At 61.2% G+C, this 15,704-nt stretch overlaps 1 protein-coding gene across 1 annotated transcript in view; it reads right to left on the bottom strand.

Moving 5' to 3' along the window:
• Positions 1-3,025: 3,025 nt before the first annotated feature.
• Positions 3,026-15,704, bottom strand: part of MRC2 (mannose receptor C type 2) — a 19,951-nt gene continuing 7,272 nt past the window's right edge. Inside the window, exons 8-30 of the mRNA XM_009287941.1 lie at positions 14,304-14,458; positions 13,925-14,032; positions 11,315-11,430; positions 11,010-11,158; positions 10,670-10,887; positions 10,286-10,428; positions 9,765-9,867; positions 9,513-9,651; positions 9,218-9,253; positions 8,607-8,767; positions 8,218-8,285; positions 7,883-7,983; positions 7,618-7,763; positions 7,218-7,332; positions 6,972-7,135; positions 6,661-6,769; positions 5,944-6,182; positions 5,689-5,857; positions 5,164-5,313; positions 4,779-4,898; positions 4,210-4,389; positions 3,783-3,809; positions 3,026-3,246 (exon numbers count right to left, since the gene is read on the bottom strand). Of these exons, the coding sequence (XP_009286216.1) occupies positions 3,026-3,246; positions 3,783-3,809; positions 4,210-4,389; positions 4,779-4,898; positions 5,164-5,313; positions 5,689-5,857; positions 5,944-6,182; positions 6,661-6,769; positions 6,972-7,135; positions 7,218-7,332; positions 7,618-7,763; positions 7,883-7,983; positions 8,218-8,285; positions 8,607-8,767; positions 9,218-9,253; positions 9,513-9,651; positions 9,765-9,867; positions 10,286-10,428; positions 10,670-10,887; positions 11,010-11,158; positions 11,315-11,430; positions 13,925-14,032; positions 14,304-14,458 (3,137 nt within the window). The remainder of the gene's footprint in view (positions 3,247-3,782; positions 3,810-4,209; positions 4,390-4,778; positions 4,899-5,163; positions 5,314-5,688; positions 5,858-5,943; positions 6,183-6,660; positions 6,770-6,971; positions 7,136-7,217; positions 7,333-7,617; positions 7,764-7,882; positions 7,984-8,217; positions 8,286-8,606; positions 8,768-9,217; positions 9,254-9,512; positions 9,652-9,764; positions 9,868-10,285; positions 10,429-10,669; positions 10,888-11,009; positions 11,159-11,314; positions 11,431-13,924; positions 14,033-14,303; positions 14,459-15,704) is intronic.

Genomic DNA, 15,704 nt, shown 5'->3' with positions numbered 1-15,704 from the left:
GAGCTATGGGATGGAGCAGGTTCAGCTGGATTACAGCCCCATCTCCCAACCCTTGGTGAGAAGCAGAAGTTTCAGTGGTTTTCCAAGGTCCCTGCTCAATCTGACATCTTCCTTGAACTCAGGAGTCATCCGCAAGTAAACGTTGCCCATTCTCCTTCATCTTCTCTCTCCAGCCGACTCTTCTGAACAACCACCAGCAGAGGAGAGCCACCATACCCACGGGACACGCAACCAAGCAACGCCGGGAATTAATACACCCCCCCCCCCTCACCTGGGCAGCCTTTGAGCCTCCTCTGCTAGAGACAGGTAGGGGTAATTTCAGCTTTATGTTCGCTACTTGTTAGGGACACAGGGAAGGACAAGTTTTGTTTTTCCCAAATAAAAGGAAAAAAAAAAAAAAGGAAGAAAATAGGTGGGGAAGGAAATTTTATTTCCAAGCTTCTAAAAGGATCTTACAAACCACAGAGAGTAAAAAAAATGCAAAACTAGCAATTTTTCAAATTATTCTAATGGTGATAGGAGATACCACTTAACCATATATGCGTTTTCCCCGTAATCCTGATCACTGCTGACAGCTGACAAAACACTGCTCATACAAAATTTCCCCTAGACTGTACAGATTTATTCTCTTGAAAGCAAAGGAGAAGAAGAAAAGAGAACAAATTAATCAAGGAGGGAAAAAAAAAAAAAAAAAAGAAACTTTCTTAAACAAGGTGTTCCCAGGTAGGGCTGTGTGAAAGCCAGGCACGAACCCTCCCGCATGGCTACGGGACCTCCTTCCTAACCCCCAGCACTCCATGCCTCTCCACGGCACGGGCTTTCCTCCGGCGCCGATAACTCACCACCATCCCAGCCGTACCCCCCGTCCTTCCCTGCGCCCACCTTGCCTGGGGTCTCATGCACTTCTCCAAACGAGCCCCAACCCTGCCCGGCTGCACCCCTCGACCTCAGCACCACTCTTCGCCCACTCCTTCCCACCAATCCTAACCTCAACCTTTATTTTTTTAGGACTTCCTAACAGCTCTGCTCATCTAGGAGGAGTTAATCCAGGACCTCCATCCCCACCAGCAGTACAGCTTCCAGCTCAGCATCCCTCCTGCTATTCCAACCATCCCTGCAGCAGGGATGCCAGCGCACTCCAAGCTTCCTGCTTGGTACATCAACGCCCGCTGGGGATGAGGAGGAATTCACGCTCGGCTTTTCAGGATCCAGCACCCACGTCAGGAAGCCATGGGCCCGTGGACAAAATCAACAGCTCCAAACCAGAAAGGACCTCAGAAAATAAATGCAAAGAAAGCCAAGAGAGAGAAACGGAGCCGGGGCAGCTCTGTGTGCTCCAGATTCTCGCTCGCCCTGAAACGTCATGGCGGCTTTTGGACATTGCCAAAAAGTAAACAAAACCCCAACGATCCATTGTTCCCCCATCCCACCCCCAACAGTTTCTTAAACACTTAATGTCCAGCTTAAGTGAAATCAACAGATTTTAAAATTCACACAGGTGTCAAAAAGGAGAGTAACAAAAATTAGCTAGTTCCCGTTGTCGTCACGACAAAAAAAAAACCCAACTCAAGCCTCGGAGGCAGAGGGCTAAATGCAATGTCTCTGGTAGGGGCTGTGCCGCCCCACTTCAGAGGTCTAAGGGGTTCTTTGGGTCCCATTCCCAGCAGGGAACCCCCCTCGGGGTCGGAATGTCTCTCGCTGTCTGCAGGCATCCTCTGTCCCGACCCCGGCACCGGGGATGCTGCTGCAGGCAGCTCATGGAGGAGGACGGCTCAGCCCCGGGGCACCCCTGCTCCTTCCTGCACAGCTCTAAAGCCAGGCAGGGGCTTAGCCCCGCACTGCCTTCCTCCTCCTCCTCCTCCGCTACACCCTACACATAAAACAGGCAACCACAAACACCCCAGCCAGCTGTGTGAAAGAACGTATATATTCAGCACGCACTCAATACAGTATAGCAAAAAAAGCTATCGTTTCCTTAAAAAAAAAAAAAACCAACCAACCACCAAACTTTCAAGGTAACCACCAAAGCTTCCAAATCGCTCCCCACCCTGCAGCCCTGACGCTCGTCCTTCTGGCCTGAGCAAGGCAACCAGCGGCAAGTGACCCCAGCCCCACACTGTCCCTGCCCGGCAAGGGACGAAGGGTGGCCCCGGGTCTCCGGCAGTGCCTTGTGCCGCGGCACCCAGCTCCTCCAGCGGAGCCTGGGGTGCCGAGGATGCTCCCGCCGGGGAGGGGCCTGGCCAGCAGTTTGCTCCGGTGCTATCACGTGCAGTTATTTGGGGGGGACACACACCAAAGTAACAGAAAGCAGGGCGGGCTCTGGCTGCCAGCCTGGGAGGAGCAGAAGCAGCCTCGCCAGGACTGGATGCAGCCCTAGGGATATGCCAGGGAGGAGAGGGGGTCCCATCACTGATGCCAGGGGGGTCCATGCTCGGATTGCTGCGACGGCATCTCCGCTGCTTTCTGCCAGAGGTGGGGGATGAGGCCGAGGAGGGGGAGATGAGCGGCACGGCGGCGGGGCTGGGGGGCTGGCAGGGCCCTCGCACTGCGCGCGGAGGGGAGGTAGATCGGCTTTAGAGACCTCTTGCCCAGGAGGATGTCTTCTCGGACACCAGCTCAGCTGCTGTGGGGGGAACAAGCCCGTCACAGGGCCCTGAATGCCCGCACTTGCCTTCTCCCAAGGGGAAGGTGTCTCAGAGCCTGTTCACGCCACCAGAAAGCTCTTGAACTGGGGGGACAACTTTCCTCAAAACATTTTAGCCCTGAAACTGCCTCCACGGCTGCTGCAGGCAAACTCCTGGAAGCTGGGGACGAGCCTGGAAGTGGCGGCAGCGACCCACGGGGCAGGAGGGACCCCAGCTCCCTCCTCTAGCCCACCTGGCCGGACCCCGACCCCAGCCCCTCTCCCTGCCCTGCTGCAACGGTCCCACTGCCGCCCCTGCCCCGTGCGCCGTGGGGATAGCGTGTGTGATGCTCTCCATCCTCCCCCCTCCCCAGGTCCCCGTCCCCAGCGTCCCCCCTGCCGTTAGTCTTGCTGCTCGTTCATCTCCATGTCCGACACCAGGATGTTCTTCTCGGCAGATTCGCTGGGGTTGGAGGTGGTGCGGCTGTACCGGGCGCTCTCGAAGGCACCCCGCTCCGCGCTCCGCCGACGCCTGTACAGGTAGACGGCGATGCCCAGCATGGTGCACAGTGCCAGCGTCGACAGCACCACCACCGTGATGGCCGTTGTGTTCTCTGGCAGAGCTACAAGGAGGGGAAAAGGCCGATGAAATGCGGCCTGCCGTCTCCCGCTGTCTCATCCCACAAGAGGGGCTTTGGCTGGTGGGTGTCCAGCCGGACAGGGGCTCTCGGGCAGGATGGGTCAGAGCGGGACAGGACTGGAGTCTGCTTTGGTGTTTTGGGGGCATCCTGCCCGTGGCAGAGCTCCCAGGGCTGGGCAGCCTCTCTAGGTTGCTCCTGATGTGTGTGAACATCTGACAGTTGCCTGGGATGGATCTTTGGGATCCCACCACCAGATGCAGTATCCATCCCCCAGCCCGGCCAGGCAGCATGGGCAAGGGCAGGAGAGCCCAGCAAGGGGCTGGCCAGACACACTCCTCCATGGAGGGATGGCTCGTGCTGCTGGGGAGTCCTAACCCAGGGCCAAAGCCACCTGGGAATGGGATTTCCCACCCACAAACACCATTTCTCTGGTTATTGATAAAACCTGGGCTGCAGCACGGCCCCCCAGTGCCAGTTCCTGGTCCCAGTGCTGTGCCCAGGCTAACAGTGCCACTCACCTGCCCTGGAAAAGCTGCTCTCCTCCACTGCAACGGCAACACAGACAGATGAGTGCGCGGCCACAGCACCCTCCCCTCTTCCCAGCACCGGCACCACCAGCCCCACGGTCCTCTGCTGCTCCCAGCCCCGCACCGCGCAGACGCTGGGTGATGCACAGCTGCGGGGGTCCTCTGGTTCTGCTCCATCACCACCCCATCAGCCTCATCCTGCCCCGAGGTGCTGACCCAGCCACTGAGACGTGCACAGCCCACCCAAGCTCCACTGAGCCCAGTGAGGGCCTGCAGACCCCAGCACCAGCCCCTACTATTCCCCCCTACAGTGGAATTGCCCAACACATGTAGCCAGTGCTGCCAGCGGGACAGAGCTCTGCCCTGCAGCACCCTGCCTGGCCAGCCCAGGCACCTCGGGGAGCCGGGGGGGCCCTACCTCGAGGGATCTTGCAGATGACCCCCATGGTGACGTTGGTGCAGGAGCCCAGGCGCCACACGCCGTTGCTGCTCTGGATCCAGTAGCAGCTGTTCTGGCTGAGCATGCTGGGCCCCGTGTCGTGCTGGCCCCAGTTGGAGTAGTTCACGGCAGTGTTGTCATGCCAAACCAAGGTGCCACCTGGGAAATGGAAGAATTAGGTCTGGAGAGGCTGAAGGGGACACCCCGTCTTTACCCCAGTTCAGAAAGCACAGGGAGGTGTGATGGGGCGATGGGGAGGTGTGATGGGGCGACAGGGAGGACCAGGGGCTGCAGGTCCTGAACCCTGCAGGCTCCAGCACCTTGGAGGAGGCTCTGGGCTTGAAAGCCATCACTTCCATCCCACCAAGCCAGAGGAGGACACACATGGCACGTCCAGCATGGCCTGAGCCAATGGGGCTCCTGGTCACACCATGGCATGAGCCCCCCACACTGGTGCCACCACCAAGGGCTTCCTCTGCTCACCACAGACCTGGTGGGAATTCATGGTGTTGCCTAAGGGGGATAAAACCTCGTTCCTTCCTTTGTACCTTTGGGGTTGAAGGTCATGCCCAGCCAGGCACCCTTGGACGGGCCCTCGTACGCCTGGAGGTGCTCCCACACGAAGACATTTTCCATCTCGTCCTGGATGGACAACACTGTACCACCAACTGCGGAGGAAGGAGTGTCAGGGAAGAGCCCAGAGCTTGGAGGATGGAGCTTGGGAGCAGCAGTGCCCGAGAGGACAAAGCTGAAGAACCATGCACAAACCACATGGGAGCTGGGGAACCCCAACACGTAACAGCAAGGAGGAGATGATGGCTGACCAAGGCTGGGCATGGGCACAGGGACAGGGGTCCCTCATGTATCCACAGGCATCCTCTTCCATTTCCAAAGGTGTGTCACCCCCCTCCGGCCACCACAGCCCCCCCGTACCTTTCTGGCACCTCCTCATGGCGTCTTTCTGCCCCAGGGTGATCTCCATGTGGAAGGTGTAGCAGTGGTCCCGGAAGGGGATCCAGACCGAGTCCTCCAGCGACTTGGGGCAGCTGCCGCTGTAGCTCCACTTGTGCGTGCGGGGGGCACCTGGGGAGCACACGGTGCATTGGGGGTGGGTGGGGGGGCACAGGGTGTCAGGGTCCCACAGCACGTTGGGGCACCCAGCCCCGCACTTGACGTAAGTCAGAGAGCATCTGATAGGTAACTAGTGGAGGCCAGCTACCTCTGTTTTAATCACCATTAGATTCAACGGCAACAATAATTGTGTTAACTAGAGCTATTTTAAAGACAGGTTCAGGTAACAGACTAAAAATGTGTTTCCTTGTTAGATGCGTTAGGCTACTGTGAAGTTATTCCTCCTGCCTCTACAGAGCTCCAGAAGGTCCCCAGTGGGATGCCATCTCCAACCCTTGGGTGCTCCCCTCCCAGTCCGCCTCCCACCGAGCCCCCCCCGGCCAGCACCTGCTCGGAGCTGGCAGATGCCCCCCTGCAGCTTGGTGTCGCAGCCAGCCGTGCGCCAGCTCCCGTCCGCGTCCATGTAGGAGCAGCCGGCAACTTGCTGGGGCTCCCCGTCCTGCCAGTTGGCGTAGAAGAGGTTCTCCTCCGTCAGCCACGAGTAGCTTCGGCCTCCCTGGAGAGCCAAGGGGAGGAGAAGCTGGGGGGCTTCCACAACACCCTGGGGGACCCCTGCCCCGGGCGCCTGCCTGCTTCCCTCACCTCATCGTTGGCCAACCCGATCCAGAGCGGAGCCCGGAGGCTGCTGACAGCCTGGGTGAGGAAAGCCTGGCTGTAGGGGTCAGGGATGGTGGCCAGGGTGGCGTTGAGGGTCTCGCAGAGCAGCAGCGCCTCGTGCCACCTGAGGGGTTTCTGCAGGATGCGGTAAGTGCTGTTGTGGTAAAAGAGGGTGCCGGTGGGCGAGGGGGGGTACGGCGTCCGCGCGGGGCTGAGGGACGGGTCTGGGGGAGCAAAGAGACATAGTCAGAGGGCACGAAGGACACTCCTGCATCCCAGAGGCTCACCCCCTTGTCCATCCCCGCCCAAGCTGGGGTGTCCCTGGCAGCACTGTGCACTGGGCACAGGCACCTGGGGACATCCTGGTGCAACCAGGGAGGGCAGAGAGGCCACATCCCCAGGAGTGACGAGCAGTGACACCCCGGTGCCATCCCCACCTTGGGGCTGTCCATCAGGATGCATGTCCCTGTGGGACACACAGAGCCAGGCTAGTGTGCACAGGTTCGGGGGTGCCCCAGAAACTGCTGGGACCAGGGACGCCCCCCCAGGTCAAGCCCATGTCCCAAGCTCCCCCAGCGTCCTGAGCTCCCCCCAAGCTGAGCCCATCGCTCCAAGCTCCCTGGCACAGCATGGGGCACCGGGGCAGTGGTGACAGGTCCCCAGCGAGCAGAGATTGGGGCTGTCCCCCCCGTCCCCCACTACCTATGCTCCGCTGGCAGATGTAGCCGTGCTTCTCCTCCAGGCAGTTCCGGTCGTCCCAGCGCCCCGTGAAGTGGGGGGGCGAGCCGTGCCACACCACCACGCAGTTGGTCTGCACAGCCAAGCCGCAAGGTCAGCACTGCCCTTAGCATCGTCATCCCACCCCCATCCAGGGACCCCCACCCCACAGGGCCAGATCCTGCTCTGCCTTCGGAGAACCACCCCGGCATACTAAAACCTTCCATCTTCATGGTGGGACACGAGGCTGAGACCTTCCCAGGGGATGGGGGATGCTACGGAGCGGTCTCGCTCACCGGCTTGGCGCGGGGGCTGGAGGCGCTGCAGCCCGAGGGCTCGCCAGGCGCCCAGCTCACGTGCCGCAGCGGCTCGCCCTCCACCCACTGGAACTCCCTCTGGGCATCGTGGAGGCCGATCCAGAGGTCGAAGGAGATGTTGGGCAGCATGGATGTGATGAAAGCTGCAAGCGACGGGCAAGGCGCTGAGGACCACCCCCAGCAGGTCCCAAGCCAGCGGGGCCGGTGGGGGTGGGGGGGACCTACCCTGCTCCAGGGGACTGGCGATGGTGGCCAGGACGGCACCCTGCCTCTCGCATGCCTGCTTTGCCTCTGGCCACTTTACTATCTCAGCTTTGTCGTGGCCATTGAAGCTGAAACACTGCACAGGTGGGGGCAAGGGATGGTCCAGAGGGTGCAGCCGCCCCCCCACCCCAAGCCCTGCACCCTCCCCACTCACCCACCCTCTGCAGCCCCATTCTGCCCCAACGATCCTTCTCCCCTTTGCAACCCTCGACCCCGTCAGCCCCCCATGCTCTCTTGCACCCGCACCCTGCGGTGCACCTTTCCCGCATCCCCATGCATGCGGCCCCCAGCATTTCCCCCAAAACATGTGCACGCGTTCCTCCCCAAGGAGACGGCTGTCCCCTCTCCGTCCCCTCCATACCTTGCTGAGGAAGGGAAACCAGCCACGGGGACAGCCCCCGCTCGCGGGAGCGGGCAGCGGTGGGAGGGAAGGCTTCACGGCTGTCCCGTTGCTCCGCTTGCAGATGTAGGGCAGCGCTGTCAGGCACTTCTGGTCCCCCCAGTCCTCTGCAGGGAGGGACAGGCTGGGCATGACCCCCCCGCCACACTGGGGTAGGGGTGTCTCTGCTCAGCCAGTGGCCTCCAGTCGCTCCAGAGCCCTAGCATGGCCAGATCCGGCCCCTCACCTCTGCTGGCCGTCATGTACACACACTTCTTGTCCTTGTTGATGGGCCGGGGCTTGCCTGGTGCCCAGGAGACGAAGTTGAGGAGGGACCCGTCAGACCACCTGGGAAAGGCACCGGCGGGAGCACGAGGCTGAGCGGTGACTTGGCGAATGGGACCAGTTGCACGCCCTAACTGGGAGCATGCCCCACCACTGCCCTCTCTTGGCTGAGGAACCTCCATCCCAGCACCCCAGGATGAGACCCCTGAGATGCAGGCGCTAAGCCACAGTGCTCTGAGAGCTGGGGATGGTGGCATGGGGATGTGCAGGGATGCAGTGGCTCGGTCTCCAACTTACTTGAACCTCCCGTCGTTCTCATAGGTGTGCAGCCCGATCCACCAGTGCTGCTCCTGGCCCCTGGAGAACTGCACGCCCAAAGAGGACATGTCAGTGCCCTGCAGGGACCGGGTGTCCTTGGGGACAACCGTGGCCACCCTGGGCATGGGGACCGGGCAGCCCCCCTGCAGCTTGCACCGCGGCAAAAAGCATCACCTTACTGAGCCCCAAACCCGCACCCAGGCACCGGGACCTGCTGCCACCGCACGAGACCCATTCTGACCCCAGCAGAGCCTGGCCGCCCCCAGATAACGTCCCTCCAGCAAAGAGTGAAAGAAGCCAGGGAGGGAGCAGCCTGGGGAGGCAGTGGAGCCCGTCGGTGCCCGGGGAGGTCCCCATCCCCCTGGTACCTTCTTCAGGTTCTGGCCCAGGAAACGCAGCTCGGCCTCGCCGTGCACCGATGCCAGCTCCGCCTGGAACCAGCTGCAGATGCGCTGCGCCTGCACCCACGTCGAGTGGTGCTCGAAGAACTTGTACTCGGCCTCCTGGTACTTCACCCACTCTTTGCTGCCTGCAGGCAGGGACCAGTGTCATGCCGTGGCTGTGCCTGGTGCGGTGCTCGAAGAACTTGTACCTCCTGGTACTTCACCCACTCTTTGCTGCCTGCAGGCAGGGACCAGTGTCATGCCGGGGCTGTGCCCCCCCCTGCCGCAGCCACCAGCACCCACCACCCTGTCCCTCGGTCCCCCACACATTGGGCTGCTTTGCTTTTGCCCCTCTCCTGCAGCTGAGGGGCCTGATCCTGCCAGGTCCCTGCAGGTAGCCCCTGCAGCCACGTTGTGCAGCGAGGGGCAGCAGGATGCCCGGGCTCCCCTCCCTCCTATGAGGGATCCATTCTCCTCCGGATAACGCTGCAGGGATGCCCCGCAGGGACCGCGCCTCGCTCGTGCATGCGACGGAGTGGCAGATGCCTGGGGAGGACGGTCTACACCGGACGGACACACAGCCGTGGCCAACGCACCTTGGGTCGTGATCTCCGGCTCCTTCACGTCGGCACCTGGCGAAAGGGCAAGGAGAGGCTGTCAGTGGGATGCAGGGCTGGGATGCTCCCGCTGATGCTTGCCTGCAAACCGCCCGCGGGCTCCAAGGGCGAGATGCCCTGCCGAATCCTGAATTAGGACTCATCCTCCCTTAAAAGTGCAACCTTCGGAAGGGAGGTGACAGAGGGTCCCCCTGCACCCACTCCACCATCCCGCAGCCCATCCTCTGCCAGGTTATTCAAAGCTGAAAGGTTTGGGGGCCTCTTCACCAAGTACCTTTGGGCAGTTTGCAGATCCAGTCCAGCTGGGCTTCGCACTGCATCGGCATCCACTGCAGGGAGGCCAGGTCCAGCACCGCGCAGGTCCGGATGTCATCGTCATCGTAGTTACTGCGGTCAAAGTTGTGGTAGAAAAACTGGGGGTCGAGAGAGATGGGCGGTGTTGGGCATTTCCACCAGCGCTGGATTTGCCCCCCCTGCACCCCAAATGCCAACTGGAGTAATCTTGCCGAACCCCCCCCAGACTCACCCCCAGCCCATCGCTCCACCTCCAGCTCCTGTCCCCCGTGGGGTCCCGCCGGTTCAGGCCGATCCAGAACCAGTGCTGCTCGTGGAGCTCCGGCTCCGACTCCCTGCGGGGAGCCAGGGGGTAGGGTGAGAAACACAACCCCTCTCCAAACCACAGGTTTTTATACTTATATACAAATATATATTTATAATCTGGCCTTTTTTTGTTTGTTTTCAAAGCCCGCTGTCCCCACAACACCCTAAGGCAGGAGCTCAGAAAACAGGCACGCCGGCTCAGGGCTGAAGGAGTTTTAAACCCAAGCTCCATCCCCAAATTACACCGTATTTCCTGCACTTCGCCCACAACCTCTCTTTGGTGTAGCCACACCAACTGATGCACCTTCTGCACACAAGCGCGTGCCCAGAGAGCCACGTCCATGCCCCATCCACCCAGCCACGTGTGCCAGGGCACGGGGAGGGATGTGGGCTCGTGCCAAGCACACTCGGGCAGCGGGACATGCACTGGCGCAGCCAGCCTCTCACCCAAAAATCTTGTTGAGGGTGTTGGCGACGAAGTGCTCCTCCTCGTAGCTGCCCAGGCTGAGCAGCTGGGCCCCCAGCTCCCGGCAAAACTCCTGCGCCGCAATCCACGTCTTCTTCTCTTGCACTTTTTCAAAGTTGAACACCTGGGGAGGGAGGAACCCGCAGCGGAGGGGACTCAGCACTGGGAGAGAAGCAGAGCATCGTCCCCACGCCGCAGGCAGTGGCATCCTGGGGCACGCTGCCACCACTCAGCCCAAACCCGGCTCGTGGGGTCCAGGCTGCCCTTTGCAAGCACCAAAACATGCTCCTTCACCCCCCCTGCACCAGTGGGGAGGCACATGCACCCCCACAACAGCCAGGGCAAGCCCCCCTAGCACCCCTTACCTTGTAGCAGTGACGGAGCTTGGAGTCGGAGTTCCATCCCGGGGGGCAGGCGGCAGCAAGGCTGGGTGTGGGGTAGGGACTGGGCAGCTCGGGGTTGACTGGGGTGCCCAGGTTCTGCCGGCAGATGTACTTGGCCTTGAAGGTGCTGCAGTTCTTCACCTCCCATAGCCCCATGGAGCTGCCAGTGGCCAGGGCCACGCAGCCGCCCTTGTTGTAACCTGGAGCGCTCACGGGAGCAGGGAGGATGCCAGCCTTAGGGTCGGACCGTGCCAGGCGGCAGAGCCAGCACCTGCCCTGCATGGAGGGGACGTCCCCATCCCACCCACGGCCGCCCCCTTACCGGGCTGATCGCGGTTCCAGTGGGTGTACATGACCTCGTCACCACTCAGCCAGCGGAAAGCACCCGTCTCGTTGATATCCTGCAGTGCTGTCCAAAAATACTCCCCGTCCCAGCCGTAGATGAGGCTGCTGACGTAGGCCTGCTCGAACCTGGAGGGGTGGAGAGAGCAGGCGATGCTGCGAGCTGAGATGCCAAGCAGCCCACGATGCTCCAAGCCCTTGCGTGCAAAGCCCAGCTGTCGGGCCACACCTCTCCTTGGGGGGCTCATTTTGGGGCAAACCCACCACCACCGGCACGGCACTGACCTGTTGGTGATGGTGACCAGCGTGGAGCCGTAGTCGGAGCACATCTTGCGGGCGTCGCTGTAGGGGACGCGGTCCTCGCCCAGCCAGAAGCAGGAGGGGCTGTGCCACTTCCAGCCCTGGGGATGGGTGACAGGGGACGTCCGCCACCGCTCACCCCAGCCCCCGCCAGAAGGATGGGAGTGAACCCCGGGGGTGAGAGCAACGTCCCACATCCCCTGCCACCACCTCTGCCTTCTCCTGGGAGGTCTCCTGCCCCCGGCCTCCCCAGCTCGACCCTGCTCAGCTTTGAGCTCTAACAAGCCCCCGGCCCCAGAGGACATGGCTGCAAGGAAAACAAACACCCAGGCAGCTTCAAAGCCGGGGAAATGGCTCTCCCTGCCAATGTCCAGCCCCGGCCAGGGCGCGGGGAGGGGAACACAATCCTCCTCTATATGCTGCAGGGCTGAATCCAGAGTGAGTCCCACCGCAGCCTGCTTTAATCCCCCGCCTTGTTGATGTTGGAGCCTCTCCGGGGCTGGAGACACAATAGCGCCTGTTTTCTGCCAGAGCAGGGAGCGGGGCGGCCCCAGGGCTGGCAGCGGCGGCGTGGGGAGGGACATGGGGGCTCATCTGCGAGAAAGGACACACACATGATGGAAGAGCAAGCTGGGGTGGGAAGGGTGAAGGGACTCAGCGGGGAAGGCAAGTGGCCCCAGGCTCAGGGACCCTCCTGGCATGATAGGAAGCATCACCGGGGTTTTACCCCTGGGTCCCCAGGCATTGGAAGGACAGTGGGGGACATGTGCCATCTGCAGCATCAGCATGGTGGGGAGGGAAGCAGGAGAGCAGCTTTGGGAGACCCCAAATCCCATTTTTTTTCCCCAAGTTCCTGCTCCTGCAGCCTTTCCCCAAAGTTAGCAAACCCAGGTATGGACCCACCAGCTGGGCCCACCGGGAACAGCATGGACGCCCCTGAGCAGCCAGGAGAGGGGCCCAGCATGGGACAGCACAGGTCCCTGATGTCCCCAGAGGGGTCTGGACGGCCCCAGAGGGATCCCCAACCAGCCCTGGGCCTCAGCATCACTAAAACCACACGGGTGCTCTCCTACACACCGAGCGCCACAGCAAGCCCCTGTGATCCAAAAAGGGGTCAGGATGGGACTGTTAACCCCAACCGCTGCCTCCAGCTCCCGATCCCGGCGTGCCCCTGCATCCCTGTCTGGCTCTGCCTTCCCCATTGCCCAAACCTCCATCTCCCATTGCTTCCTTTAAGGCTGTTCCAAACAAAAAGGGAGGTTGGAAAGAGGGAGAAGAAGCAGCAAAGCCACCAGGAAAAACCAGCACGGTGGCCAGAGAGGACCAGGGCCAATCCTCCAAGCAAGATGCTGCCTCCTCTCCATCAGCCTCTGCATCTGAGTGGCAAATGGCCCCATTGAGGATGAGGAGCGGGAGGAAGAATGGGAAAAGGTCTTTCCTCAGTTCATTTATCACTCCCAGTTTGTTTCCCAGCACGTACATCTCTCTGCTAGGCACTCAGGGCCAGGGTAAGGCTGTGGCTGGAGCGGCAGGAGGGAGTTCAATCTGCATGGGGACACCCTATTAGTCCTCAGGACTGCTGCGGGGACAAGCGGACAGGTGGCGGTGGCACATTGCCACCGAGCACCTTGTTCCCAGCACCTGCCGACACCGGGGCTCCTCCGGCTCTGGCTGGCAGCCCCCGAATCTGGCCCAGCGTGCCAGCTCGCCCGGCTGCCGTGCTCCCCCTGAGCTCATGCAGAGCCAAGCGGCTGCTGGGGTTTGTCTCTGCTGTGACTGGGTAAAGACCTGGGAGGAGCCGCCTGCGCAGCCCGGCAGCACCTCTGGGAGCCGGCCCGGAGGGGCTGCTTGCTAGTCCAAGCGCGAGCGCGCGCTGGCTTGCTCTGAAACGCTGGGAGATGTTCAAGAGCGGCGGCGATGCCAGGCTCACTGCTCGAAGACTTTGCAAAGAGGCACAAAAGCGACTTCCCAGAAAGCGTGGGAACAGGGCAGCCTCAGCCCTGCTCGACAGCTGGGGAAACTGAGGCAGAGCTCGGTCCGGGTGAGAACCCGCCGGTTTGGTGGCTGTGTCCCCCAAACGCCTGTATCGTGCCCAGAGAACTAAGCCTGCCCAGAGCTCAGAGCTCGGTCCGGGTGAGCGGTTTGGTGGCTGTGTCCCCCAAACGCCTGTATCCTGCCCAGAGAACGCAGCCTGCCATTGTGGGGCCGGCAGCTGCCTCCGTCCCAGTGGGCTCCTGCATGGAGCAGCTTTGCTGCCGAGTTCTGGCATGGAGAGAGGCAAGGGAAAAAAAAATTGGTTGCCATCCCTGCTGGCAACCAAGCCAGCCCAAGGGGAGGATCTTGGACGATGGAGACATGCGCTTTGTCCCAGTTTCTTCCCACAGCCTCATGCAACCACAGAAGTGAGGGGCTCAGCAGTCCCGGGATGCTCTGTCATGCCGGCAGCCCCTGGGCACAGACCTGCAGCTCTGGGTGCTGCTTATCAGGGCTCCCTGAAATGGTTTTGGGGAGAGGTCCCCCATGACCCCGAAGCCCCAAGCATCAGGCAGAGCCGTGGAGCAGCCAGAGCCACCTCCCGCCCCAGGTGTCCCTCACCTTTCGGCACCCATGGTCATCCTCCTCCTTCTCCTGGCTCACCCGACCGGGCTTTTTGCAGATGGATGGCAGGGTCTGGTTGCATGGGCTGTCATTCCACCTCCCTTCCTGCACAGGGTGGAGAAGAGCAGGATTGAGCCTAGCCAACAGCCCGGCGAATTCCCCAGCCCATCCACCCCCACGCTGGGTCCACAGACTTTCCTTCCCTACATCAAATCCCCAAGGATGCTGTGCTGGATCCCTCCCTTCCCAACAGCCGGGATGAGACGTGTTCAACCCCAGTCGGAGATGCTCCCCGAGGTATCCCTTCCCTGGCCATGAGGATGCTGCAGGGCTCTCTGCGGAGGTGCAGGATGAAGCGCCCACCCCGGGCTCTCACCGGTCCCCAGATGGTCACACAGTCTTCCAGGCTGTCACGGAAGTTGTTGGGCTCGAAGGGGTGCCAGTAGGTGAACCTCACGGGCGTCCCATCCGACCACTCGAAGTTCATCTGCAGCTTGAGGTCATTTAGGCCAATCCAGAGCTCCTCCACGTCTGCCGAGACAGGAGGGTCAGTGGGTGAAATTCCCTCTGCCTGGCTGAAACCTTGCAGAACCCCCCGCCCTGATATGAGCCCCTGTGATGGGACCGCGTCTCTGCAAAGCACCTGCCAAAGCCCCGCTGCAGCAAGGACAGACCTGCAGAGGGGGAAACACAGGGACATTTGCCAGCAGTTTTCAGAGAGGTGCTGGCAGCAGCAGAATGGTAAAAGTCTGGACCCGCAGGCTCAGGTCCAGTGAGCTAATGGTTTTCAACCATTCCTTCCCATCCCAGTCTGGTCCCGGCCTGGGGGTGCCAGCACATCCCCCTCCTTCCTCCACACTCCTATGGCTCCTGCCTCCCTCAGCATTAACTCCCTTCAGCCCCCAGCCCCTCCCTGGTCCCCGCTGAAGTCTGGGTCCCCCGATGTCCCTGCGGTGGGTTTCGCTGTCAGGCTCTTCCTCTGCGGAGCAGGGTCAGGCTGTGGGCTCATGGGAGTGCTTAATTTGGCCAGAGGGGCTGCACTCGTATGGGAACAGCAAAACCTGAGCTGAGGGTGACCCTAATGAGGGGTGGCACAAGCGAGGTCTGGAGGATGGTGGCACGGGTGCTCCCCCATACCACCGCGTGATTGCTCGGGCTGAAACTTCCCAAGTACCATCCCAGCTCCAACACATCCCGACATGGGAAACTTCAACCCAATTACACCTGGGTGAAGCCAGAACTGGAAAGAGAAACCTGGGACGCCATAGGCAGGTGTCCTTCGCTTGACCTGCTGCGGGGGACACTCACATCCTGGGCAGATTTAGCAGTAAGAGGTGCAGCCTCCTCCAGCAAGCCCAGCAGGACTTTTTTTCCCACCTTTTTCTACATTAACCGACTGGGACTAGTGCCATTCCCAGCTGCAGCTGCATATTTTCTTCCCCAGCACTGCAGGCTCCCGGGAACAGCTTTTACATTTGCTGGATGGAGGATGCACCCGGGGCACGGGCTCCTCCAAGCAACACATCACCTCCCAGCCTGGGGTCTCCGCTCCCTTCACAGCCACAATTAATTCAAACTTTGCAGCCCCCATCACACAGAAGCGACCTTTCCGTGGACCCTAAAATCGGATGGGAAGGGTGCCGCTGACACAGCGGGCTCCCCCTTACCTTGCTTGATCTGCTTGGTGACGAACTCCAGCTCGGAGAGGGTGTGGATGCTGACCAGGTCCCCCCCGCTCCGCAGGCAGGTCTTCTTCGCCTCCTGCCAGCTCTTCTTC

Source organism: Aptenodytes forsteri, unplaced genomic scaffold (assembly GCF_000699145.1).
Source record: "Aptenodytes forsteri isolate BGI_AS27 unplaced genomic scaffold, ASM69914v1 Scaffold249, whole genome shotgun sequence".
NCBI classification, from domain to species: domain Eukaryota; kingdom Metazoa; phylum Chordata; class Aves; order Sphenisciformes; family Spheniscidae; genus Aptenodytes; species Aptenodytes forsteri.
This window is presented reverse-complemented; position numbering and strand designations above follow the sequence as displayed.